A 12,323-nucleotide genomic window follows, 5' to 3' on the forward strand; every position below is an offset into this window, starting at 1 on the left:
GGTGCCTTATTCAGACCAGTCCTAAACTTATCTTAATCTCCAGAAGATAAAATTCTATTCTCTGAACTTTCTTTTTTCTTTCTTTCTTTCTTTTTTTTTTTTTTTGAGACGGAGTCTTGCTCTGTCGCCCAGGCTGGAGGGCAGTGGTGCAATCTTGGCTCACTGCAAGCTCCGCCTCCCGGGTTCATGCCATTCTCCTGCCTCAGCCTCCTCAGTAGCTGGGACTATAGGCGCCCGCCACCACGCCCAGCTAATTTTTTTTGTATTTTTAGTAGAGATGGGGTTTCACCGTGTTAGCCAGGATGGTCTCGATCTCCTGACCTCGTGATCCACCTGCCTCAGCCTCCTAAAGTGCTGGGATTACAGGCACGAGCCCAGCTCACTGAACTTTCTAATGGCCTACAGAATCTGGAAACCTATTTGATCCTTAGCTATAGTCTAATATTTCAGGAAGTATAACTCACCCAACTACTCCACCCCCTAGGATATAGAAATACCAGTGCATGGAGAGTATGCAGACACCAAGGTCATAGAGGTTTGGGGTATCCCTCAAGTTCATGCAGCTAGTAGTCAAGACAGGGTAGAATCTAGCTTGCTTAATTCAGGAGACTCTAGTCACTAGACCAGCATTTCTCAATCTTGGTATATTGACATTGTGGGCCAGATAATTCTTTTTTGTGGGGGCTGCCCTGTACACTGTAGGATTTCAGCTGCATCCCTGGCCTCTAGATCATTAGATGCCAGTAGCACCTTCTACTCCTCCAGTTGTAACAATCAAAAATGGCTGCAGACATTGCCAAATGTCCCCTTGGGGTAAAACTCCCTCTGCTTAAAACTCCATTTGGACCAGAATGTTTTAACTTCTCTGAAACTTTCTAGTGCCTCTACTCTTTTTTCCCTCTTTCCATTGCCTACTAGAGGAAAACATCACATTTTAATTTTGGCCTTTCACAGATTATGAAGGTATATTCCAGCTCACCTTATGACAGGGGATACCACACTCAGGCAATTCTCAGTTTGAACATCAATGGGAAGATGTTATGCTCTACATTGACTGTGGCCTCACAATGGCCAGTAAAGTAGTTGGCCAATATTGGGCTGTCTTAAGTCTGCAGTCAGAGGTAGCAGCTCAGCCCTCTGCAGACCAGAGAAATAAGTTTCAAGGTTTTCTTCATCACTCGAACACAGCTTATGCCCTTTCACTTATTTTTTTCTTAAAGCACAGCATATGAAGAGATATGGGACTCTGGGTAAAAGCTAATAGATCCTTAGACATTAGTCTTCTTCTGCTGCCTTGAGTCCCACTAAAGAAGTGGCAAGGTTTGTTGGTTATCCAAACTACTCCTTCCCAGAAACAGCTGCAAATAGTAGAGGGTCAAAATGCTTACAGGAAAATAAAAGAATTTATATAATGACTACATGGGTCATTTTCTATCTTAGGGAATTCTCTGGCAAGAGAAAGGAGTGATAGCTCTTCTTGGTGTTTAGAAAATGCTCTAAAAGAGCAGAAGTAAAGCATTAAAAAGACAAGGTTCAGGAAACCCATCCAGTCTGAAAATGGTTCACATCGATGTGTTTCTATTTTTAAAAACTCTTAACTTCATTTGAGAGAAATGAAAAGTTGGGAGCTGAACCAAAGGTACCATCTATCTATGCTTGGCCTCAGAGCAGAAGAGTCACAGAGTAGAAATTCAAAACAAACTGAACATCACTGGAGATAAGTCAGATGACTACTCTACCCTATTTACTTGCTTAACAGTTGCTATGACAAAATGGTCACACCTAGGTTTCTGGATCAGCAACATCTGATCCCAAATGCCTGTCATGCATGTCACCACTGCCTGTTCTGTGAATAAAAAAAAAAAAAAAAAGAAAGAAAGGAAAGGAAGAAATGAAAAGAAAAATGCAGCAAATAAGCAAGGAAACATTAGAAATCAGTATCACCTTCAAATAGGATGGAGAAACGCTGGAGAATGACACAGTAGGCTGGCACATCCAAGCTGGAGAAGGGGCCCCTGAAAGGCATTAGCTGTACAACTTAAGTATTCCCTGTATAACAACACGAATTTCCTTGGTGTGTATGTGAGTGTGTGTTTGTTTTCATTATAATTAGAAAAACATGGCTGGGGAACAACCACCACCACCACCACCACCTCTCTGCGCATGAATTAACACGCACCAGCCACAGGCATCATGTGCCTGAAGCGCCAGTCATCTCAGAACAGATTGTGTTCTCTTCTCTAAGCCCGCAGCCTGCCTCGTCACTGAGGTTTGGCTTTATAAAACTCCAGGAAGTCAGTGCAAAGCTCTCTCTGCCCGAACTGGTCCCTCTTGTTGGGGGAATTTAGGACTCTGTGCTGCCCTCTAGAGCATTTGTTCTAGTCTCAAATCTGTAGATCAATCCAAGATCTGATGCAAAACCTAGAACAATAAAGCCTTTCCAACAGGCACATATTAATAGTGCAATGCAGGCTACGTTCCTTGCCGTTAGGTTCTGTTTGCTGCTAATGGGGTCCATTGTGCCAATGACCTAGACTCTGGCTGGTCTCTAGCAATTATGCCCCAAATAAAGCCAGGGTGAGCTTGCACAGCTGAGGAGAAAACTTATTTTGAGGAAGTATTTTTTGACTCATTCTGTTTTGAAAAGACGAGTGTGAAAAAAGAGATGGGTGGGGTCCCCCCCAGTGGGGACCATGCACTTGTCCTCAACCTCACTTCAGTTCTGTTGCTGACGTACTATGGCTGCAAGCTGCCAAATGCTGCTTCCCTCTGCTTATTTAAGAGTCAAGCAACCCATCTGATTTACCGAGTAGAGCTCGTTCAAGACCTTCATCAAATCATCTTGGAGCTGCTGGCCGACTTCTTTACTCTGCAAGGAAAGAGGAATGAAGGTTAATTGGGAAACAGAAGAGAGAGGAGGGAGCAATGAAGGCAAAAGCCGCACTGGCTCTACAAATAACCCAGACTCAATTAAGGCCCATTATTTAACCCAGCAAATCAGATAACCACTCCAATCAGACCCAATTATGGTCAGATTACTCAAAGAGTTTTAATAAAATGAAATGTGCCCTTTCTGTAGCCCAGCAAAGGCAACTGCATGGAAGGAAAAAGGGTGGTAGCCTTTGATTTTTCTATTGGTCCCCGAAGAGCAGGACTGAAAGCCACATCCTACCTAGCAACTGTTGTTAGGTGGAACACGGTTTCTCAGATACTTGCAGTCAAGCATTCCAGAAGATTTCAAAGGAAAATAAGATGTGTAATGGGATGAAATAGGAAAAAGTATATAAACATCCAGGGACTTCAAAGTCCCTAACTAAATAGAAAACTCCAAACAGGATGGAACTTGCTTTATTTCTACCCGAAACTCACAAGGCAGCGATATCTCAATATTGACTGCCTGCGAGATTAGCTGTTACTAGATGCTGAAAATCTATGTTAAGGGGTCTCCAACTAGTTAATCTTGAGCAGTGATGGCTCCTGGGTTCTTTGCTGCTGCCACCCAGGGCTGACATCTAACTACATAGAGCAGTAGAAATAAAGAATAGGGCTGGGCACGGTGGCTCACACCTGTAATCCCAGCACTTTGAGAGGCCGAGGTGGGTGGATCACCTGAGGTCGGGAATTTGAGACCGGCCTGGCCAACATAGTGAAACCCCGTCTCTACTAAAAATACAAAAACTAGCCAGGCGTGATGGCACATGCCTGTAATCCCAGCTACTCAGGAGGCTGAGGCAGGGGAATCACTTGAACTCAGGAGGCGGAGGTTGCAAGGAGCCAAGATTGCGCCATTGCACTCCAGCCTGGGCGACAAGAGTGAGACGGTCTCAAAAAAAAAAAAAAAAAAAAAAAGAAAAGAAAAGAAAAGAAAAGAAAGAATGAGGAAGCAGGAAGGAAACTGTCACAACTCCTATACTAAGTGTTATATGCCAAACCTAAGAGGGGCTAAAACTGATTGGCAGCATGGGTCATTGAGAGGGAAACCCCTTGTTTTATCTTTTGCCAGCTCCTTCTGGATCTTCCCTACTAGAAATTTGGATATCAAATGCCATCCTAACAGAAGTTATAATACTGTCTCCCATCCCTCCCACCATGGCTGCTAGCTCCCAGACAAAAAAAGGAAGGTCTTTCATGTCAGATACACAATCATTTAAAATCTTGCTTTTTTTCAAGATACATATATCTCTACTTAAAAAATACTTTTTTTCTGATTACAAAAGTAATGTATGTTTATTATAATAAGGAAACTAGGAAACCTCAAAAAAGAAAACAAAAGTAACTCTTAAATGCCTACCACTAAGAAATCATCACTCCAAGGGTTGTTATGTACTTTTCTAATCTTCTCTATTTTTACAAAATTGGGATTGCATTATAAATCCTGTTTTGTAACTTATTCACTTAAACATATGTTGTAAACATTTCCACATGTATTATTCTTCTATAACATTATAATATATTATATTGATGCAGCTCCCATTCTTGGACATGTACTTTGCTTCTAAATTTTTGTGATAAAAAATGCCATATCACATTACTTTGTATATGATCTAATGCACACACCTTTCATTATTTTCTCCTAGAAATAACATTGCCGGGTCAAAGACTACCATTTATACCACTAAAATGCCTTTGAAAAAAACGGTACCAATTTAAAATAACACCAATAGCATATATGAATGTTTATTTCACATTTTATTGTCTTGACAATTTCATGTGGTATCCTCCTGTAATTTGCAGTCCTTTGATTCTAGTGAGCCTGAGCATTTTTAAAAATGTTTATCAGTCATTTTCATTTTTCTTTTATAATCTGTCATTTTCCTATTAAGATGTTCTCTGCCCATTTTTTCTATTAAGGTATTCATTATGGAATATAACCTATGTGTGGCCTCTGTCATGAGTAGGCATGAATTTTTACATCTGATAGTGGGGAAAGGGGTGGAAGGAGCCCTAAATTTGCAATCATAAGATTCTCTTTCTATTCCTGGCTCCTGCATTACCAAAGAGATAACTCTGGACAACCTGGTTAACCTCTTTGGCCCTCTGTTTCCCTTCTATAAAATGAAAAGCTTCAGCTAAAACATTTCTAAGGTCTTTTCCAACCTCTGCCATTCTATGATTCTACATGATCTTCTGCCTGGCTTCTAGAGTCCATATTAGCTTCAAACATCACTCCCTTTAGTGTACCGCTGGTTGGCTTAGAAGATAATGAGCAAGTTCTCCTAGGGGACCCAGATGCTCTACAAAATGGACGGGTTCAGGGGCATCTTGCCAGTCTTAAATTTACCATTCCCAGGGTCTCTCATCCAATGACCTCAACTGCTGGAAGAAGTCACAAGAGAGAATGCCCTTCGTCTGTGATCTCACATACCAGCCTCTCCTTTCCATTGAGAGAAAAGCTGAGCTCCACTGAAGCAAGAGGCCCAAGGAGGTGAAGTGAGGCAACATGACTCACTCCAAGCCCCAGAGTCAGCAACAGGGTCAGGAAGTGACCATGAGTATCACTTCCCACTGCCCTGCCCTCCTGCCTCCGGGCCAGCTCCCCCCGCCAGCCTCCTATCCTTTCTTAACTCCTCCTTCTGTTTGAATGGCAGAGGTTAAAGGAGAAAGCTCCTATTCCTCTACCCTGTTGCTTACCCATGACTTAAATAACCTAGCCCCAGAATGGGGGATGGGGGAAGAAGAAGAGGGAAAAGAGTAACCAAAAAAACAGCAATTAAGCCCAGGCAGATGTTTCCTTTCATGTACTGATTAGTTGGGAGGACCACTCAGCGATTATCCCTGTTTATTTGAACAGGCTGCTGAAGTGATCTGACTTACCACTCCCTCTGGCTGAGGGTTGGGCTGGGAATACATGTGTAGCGAGCCCACTTAAAATGTACAATACAGCCTCTAGCAATCAGGAGAAATTCTGACACTAGGCCAGAGGCAGGAAATTGCCAGTGTCTCTCCTTTCACAGATGATAAAAGGCTATTCGTTCTCTGTTTCAGAAACCTTAACTGTGTGCCTTTGGGGGAAAGCGCGGTCCCAGGAAGGGCTTCCGTGCTGGCCACTGCAGCAGGGTTGACAGAGCTGGTTAGCCACAAGGGGGCCCCACCCAAAGACAAGGGGGACATTTATTCCTGGGAACAACAAAACCTGATGAGGCCGAGTACATGACAATGAAGACTGTAGAGCTTTTCTGTTCTCTATTAAAAGGCAAGGGGTTTCTAGACAGGGAAGAAAAAGAGAATTTACAGAGCAGTCTTTGTGTACTAACATACAGCCTGCATCTCTTTTCTTTAAAATTTCTTGGAAGAGAATGAGTCATCTAAACATTGCAGGAAACCAAATAGAAGTTGGGGGAAAAAATTACTTTGGACAAAGTTTTTCTCTTAAATGTTTGCATAGTAATCTTTGCCTGGAAAAAAAAAAAAGATGCCTAAATTTAGAATAGAGATGTGGCACAGTTAACAATGCTGGTTCTATGGGATGGGAAGTGTGATGGTGTGCCCAGGCTGGGATCTCTTATTTTGAAACTCACCACAACCGTTTGGCCAGAGTGTGTTTCACGGGGCGTCCACTCTGACTGCTGCCAAGGAGGGGCTGATCAGAAGACAATGAGATTGCAACAGCTCCTACCAGTTTTATGCTGACAAAATGGGTAGGAAAACTTCATTTTCCAACAGATAACAGCATTGGAAACAGAACTGAAACGCACAGTGTCATTTCATCTCCCCAAGACAAGACTGTAATGTTCTAAAGCCTCCTTGCTCACAGAAAGGATGTAACAGCAGATATGTACGGAAACATGAGAATCCTAGGCATCTGGGATGCCTGGCCACTGGGCTGGTCACTCTTCCTTGGACCTCTTTAAATCAGCATGTTTCCTGAGCTTGGATGGGTTTGTCTTTCAGCATTTCCCAAAGAACACCAACTATGAAAGAGATTTCAGACCTGTTCTCAACAGGGAGGTTACTTGTTACCGATTCTCTAGTTATTTAGATCAGCATTCATGTGCTTTCCAAGTTGGGGGTGGGACTGTTGTTTATTGGTTATCTACATCTCAAAGCTGTATTTTTTGACAGGCACAAAATTACCTCCTATTTGTATGAAAGAAGAAGAAAAAGAGGAAGGCATGTCTCTGCCATGTGGCAAGAGCTCATTTCAGCCCCATCCCAAGGCTGAGCCTGTCAGCAGGTAGGAACAGTAGGGTCATTTAGTTCTCTGCCATTTAGCCTGTATCAGCAGTTTTCCAAAAAAGAATCTAGTTTTCAAGGGCACATATCTGCCCCACAACCACTAGTATCCCCTCCTCACCCTAAAGATTGTTCAGAGACCAACTGTTAAAAAAAAATCCAGTTTAAAACTGAATTTATGTTACAGATTTCAGAGGAAAGGAACACGACCCTGTATTAAGCTCTGGCAGCAGAAGCACCACCATACATAAGGTAGTGGTTTCAGAAGCATTCACTCACCACTTCAAAGAGGCCACATTTCAGGAGCTGGCGCTTTGCCTGAAATGCTTTTGGTGGGGAGGAGAGCGCTAAAAGGAATGACTGTTTAGTAGCACGGCCAGTGCTAGGTGATGGTGGGCACTGTGTCTGGTCCTCTCCCTCACCTAACTTGGACCACCAAAATAGGTGGTACAGTGTGAGGCTGTATGCCGGTGTGAGGCTGTATGCCGAGGCTCTGGGGGTTCAAGGGGTGATGATCCAGCAGGTCAGAGCTGAGAAATGACTTCTAGATTTCCCCTCCACCACACTACCTGCATATATGCAAGCAGAGCTCTTTCTATTCAGCATTCATTAATTGGTTAGGATACCACGAGTTGGCTCTGAGAAAGATCAAACTCCAGTTAGGAACTTAAACTACGTGAAGCCCAAGGATGTATAAAACACAAATATACTTAATTGCAAAACTTTTATAGAGAGGTAGGCTAGGAGATGCCACAGTAGGGACACCAGAGGTGCTTTTGCCTTCTGAAGACAGGTTAGACTAGGGTGTAAAAAAAAAAAAAAAAAAAAAAAAAAATTTATTGCAATACAGCATAATATATGTCTACAATAAAAGTACTTATGTGTCTAGAGTTGGTTCCCTTCGGTGGGTTCTTGGTCTCGCTGACTTCAAGAATTAAGCTGTGGACCTTCACAGTGAGTGTTACAGCTCTTAAGAGTGCTGATTGGTGTATTTACAATCCTTTAGCTAGACACAGAGAGCTGATTGGTGCGTTTTTACAGAGTGCTGATTGGTGCATTTACAATCCTCTAGCTAGACAGGAAAGTTCTCCAAGTCCCCACTCGACCCAGGAAGTCCAGCTGGCTTCACCTCTCACTTATGTGCTGTCCATTATGATATTTCCTATTCTTTTATCTTCTTTTTTTTCTTTTCTTTCTTTCTTTTTAGATACAAGGTCTTCCTCTATTGCCTAGGCTAGAATGCAGTGGCATGATCATAGCTCACTGCAGCCTTGAACTCTTGGGCTCAAATGTCATGTGATCCTCCTCCCTCAGCCTCCCATGCAGCTGGGACGACAGATGTGTACCACCACACTGGCTAATTTTTTAAATTTTTGTAGAGATGGGGGTCTCACTGAGTTTGCTCAGGCTGGTCTCAAACTCCCGGCCTCAAACAATCCTCCTGCCTCATCTTCCCAAGTAGCTGGTAAAGGCATGGTTGGCTAATTTTTTAAAAACTTGTTTTTAGAGATGGGGTCTCGTGATGTTGCCCAGGCTGGTCTCAAACTCCTGGCCTAAAGATCCCCCCACCTCAGCTTTTTAGAGTAGCTGGGATTATATTCTCGAGCGACTGTGCCTGGTCTTCTCTAATTTTTTAATGTCGGTCATAACTCACTAAATTTATTTTACAACTCATTAATGAGTCATTATACACAGGTTTAAAAAGACCGGATATATACAAAAGTCTGTACTTGAGGAATTAATAAAGAAAATAGTGGTTTAGGGACTGGAACCCACTAACTTATTTAGAAAGGAGCTAAAATAACTTGCCTTCTTGAAGTGGCTGATCAGATGTTTCAAAGCAGGTTCAATTATTGAACGCTGGCAAGGGAGAAATGGCTGGATTTTAGGGAGTGAGCAGTAAAGAGTCCATGAGCAAATATTTATAGAACATCTATTAAGTGTCAGGCACTTGTGGTCTGAATGCAAAACAGAAAGTTTAAAAGTTTACAATCTGTTGAGAAAGATGGACATTAATCTAACGTCTGAGCCCATCAGAATGCAATTCTTCCAATCTCAAAGGTATTACCAGAAATGGAATATGTTAAGTTAGTTTTTTAGTTTAAGATCAATTTTTTTCCCGTCCCAGCCAAGAGGTTTCCACACCATAACCTAACTCCACAGAAAGCTAGATATTGAATCCAGCTTGCCAGAAAAAAAAAAAAATCTGATTTCAAAAAATCCAGCTATTACATAGTAAATTCTTTGAGTTTGCCTTTCTAAGTTACTAATGGATATTTCAGGTTATAATGATCCAGCTTCAGTATTAGTGACTCCCAAAGCAGTCACATTCCATTTTTATAGAATCCCTTGAGCTTGTAAGCACCATAAAAAATAATCTCACCAGAAGCTCCTTCACTCAGGAGTTAATGGATATAAACCATCCTAGTGACAAAAGTTACATTTTAAAAGAAAATGTCAGAAACTTGACATAGTCTAAGGTCCAATACCTGTTTCAGGATTCATCTTCTGGAATATGAATAGTTTTTGAATTTGATTCCTGTTTAATTATCTGAAAAACTTAGTCTGAAAAAACCTCAAAGCAACTACAATATGAAACCATCTAAAGCTAATGGAAGAGATAGGTTTTAACTTTTTAAGCATTTTTCTGAATCCTCTGTGGTACCCAGCCCACTGCTTTGTGCACAGTGGCCATAAAATAGTAAGTTGCTGAATCAATGAGGTCAAAATTTAAACACTATGCTTTCACATAATGACAAGAACTAAACAATATAGCTGCATCTCATCATATAAATTATTAAAAGTGGAAACTCCATCAGAGGTTAGCCACAATGAGCTCCCTTTGGTTATGGTTCACCAATGAGCCCTAAAAGTTGAAATAACTTTTCCAGGGTCAGTAGCCTATCAGGGACTACATGCAGTATTAAAAGAGAGCTGAACATGTAGGCTCTGGAGCAGGAATTAAATCCTACTTCTACTCCCCAACTGATGACCTTGGGTAAATTACATTTAAATACTCTGTGCTTCAGCTTCCACATGTGTAAAATAGGATAATAAGAGTAGTGAGATAATCCACATAAAGTGCTTTACACAGAATCTAGCACCTAGCCTGTTCAATAAATGTTGGCTAACATTAATATTAGAGTCCAGCCCCCTCAACACTCACTTGAGTGTTCTTTCCACAGCACTATGCTGCCTCCTTACGTACTCTCAAACACGTTAAAGATGCTATGTGGAATTGTGAAGGTCCTGGAAACTACTTCCCAGGCAGGACTGTAGCTGAATCCCTCCAATGGGCTCCGTGGGCCCGAAGGGAAGAAGGTTCTCTGTTTTTCCTTACGCCTGCTGTTGCATAATCTTTTTCCTCCCCAGTTTCAGTAAGAACTAAATGACTCTGTAAGAAATAATTCAGCTTTCCTGAGGAAAGAAAACAAAAAAACAAAACTCCCCAAACAAAACAAAGAAAGACGATAAAAAATGCTTAGCAGAAAGGAAGAAATGATGAAGGTAGGGGTGGCAGAATGAAAATAAGGAGGATACAATTACCTTCTATTCCTCCAGATCGATTAAACAGAAAAGATCCTTCTTGGCTGTACAACTAGGAAATGGTTAGACTGTGGGCATAAAGGAAACATCCAAAGGCAGGAGTTCCCCACCACCTAGGTCACAGAATACCAAAACCACCCATCAAGTTCTGGTTCAGTGAAATCTAGGACCCCTCTCCTCTAGGACAGAAATGGCTTTCTGAAAGCCATTTCCTTAAGGCTTTTCCAGAAGCTCTGGAATGTGTGAGCAATAACACTTGATAACCCACAAGTAATGCTAGTGGCCCTGGGAGAAAATCCATTCCTTGGCATGACGTGAAATCCATGGACTCAGTTCCTACCCTCTGTGAATGCTCACTAACAAAGCTCACTTTGGTCTCTGACCAAAGTCTCTGGTCAGGAACAGGCATACTCGGGACAAGGGTGGGAGTTCAGGGGAGTTCAGGGTGGGGTTGGAAGAGGCTAAAGGCCCTCTGCTCTCCCAGTCTGAAACACAGTCCTATAACAATCTGAATGTTCTTCCATGGTTGTTCCAATCTCTTTGAATGACCAATCCTAATACTAAGAAAATAAGCTCAAAACAACACCCCTTAAAATAAAACAGACAATCAAATCTAAGCTTTCATTTCTTAAACTACCACTGTGATCTTTGTCTTGGCAAATTTCCATCTTTTACTCTTTTGGATAATGATTTGGGTGGGGGTGTAATGTCTTCAGGCCCTGATCTCTCATGCCAAAGCATTTCTTGAGATCATTCTTAAGATGAGTGATCACCCCATTTCCCAAGCAGGACACTAAAAGCACAGAGTAGAAATGTTAGCTAGGTGACTGTGGGTATCCTTGAGTAGACCAGGACATAAGGGACAAAAGACACAAAAGCAAACAGGCAACATGAGAGCACAAATCTCTCAGCAGCTGTAAAATGAACGAAGGAGGAAAAGCAATCAATGGCTTGGAACTGGGAGAAGGCAGGAAAAAAGAGCCAGAATGATAAGGTACTTGAAAACATATGCCCTCCTACAATAAGGAAATCTAGGAGCTGGGGGATGGGAAGAACGCCTGTATGGCTCCCAGATGGCTGGGCCAGGAGGAGGCGGGAAGAACAGGAGTTAATAGAGCTCATCTGAAAGTTGGGAGTGTGAATGCCAAGAGGAGGAGGGCAGCCTGGTAGGAAGTAAAACAGTCAGCAGCACTCGTACAGGAAATGCCTGGGGCACTGGGAAAATCGCTGATTAAATACTTTTAAGAAAGAGGAACCCAGCAGCAAAGCCAATTCATGTGTGTAGTTTTAGAACACTTGGGAGTAGCCTTTAGAATCAAGAGAGGAAAAGGCTCCGGAAGGTTATGAAGACAGCATTTTCTTGACACCTCAGGTGCCAGGGTTGGACCTAAGAGGAGCACAAAGCCAACTTTGGGAGACTGAGTAAAGCCCTTTACTGACAGCAATTAGAATGCATTGCCTAGGGACTGGGATGAAAATTTGAGCCTGGATTAGCTACAGTGGTGGTTTGCAGCCTCTTGTCCTTGTCCACAGTAAACACATGGGTAGCCATTCCCATTAGTCATGGCCTACATACAGTTGAAAAAAGAAAAATCAATATTCTT

The 12,323-nt window shown here is 42.2% G+C and overlaps 1 protein-coding gene across 7 annotated transcripts in view; it reads right to left on the bottom strand.

Moving 5' to 3' along the window:
* Positions 1-12,323, bottom strand: part of SRGAP2 (SLIT-ROBO Rho GTPase activating protein 2) — a 250,304-nt gene that overhangs the window by 77,047 nt on the left and 160,934 nt on the right. For all 7 annotated transcript variants that reach the window (XM_007988689.3, XM_007988687.3, XM_007988691.3 and 4 more), the window contains exon 5: positions 2,807-2,869. In XM_007988689.3, coding sequence (XP_007986880.1) covers positions 2,807-2,869 — 63 coding nt within the window. The remainder of the gene's footprint in view (positions 1-2,806; positions 2,870-12,323) is intronic.

This window comes from Chlorocebus sabaeus, chromosome 25 (genome assembly GCF_047675955.1).
Source record: "Chlorocebus sabaeus isolate Y175 chromosome 25, mChlSab1.0.hap1, whole genome shotgun sequence".
In the NCBI taxonomy this organism is placed as follows: domain Eukaryota; kingdom Metazoa; phylum Chordata; class Mammalia; order Primates; family Cercopithecidae; genus Chlorocebus; species Chlorocebus sabaeus.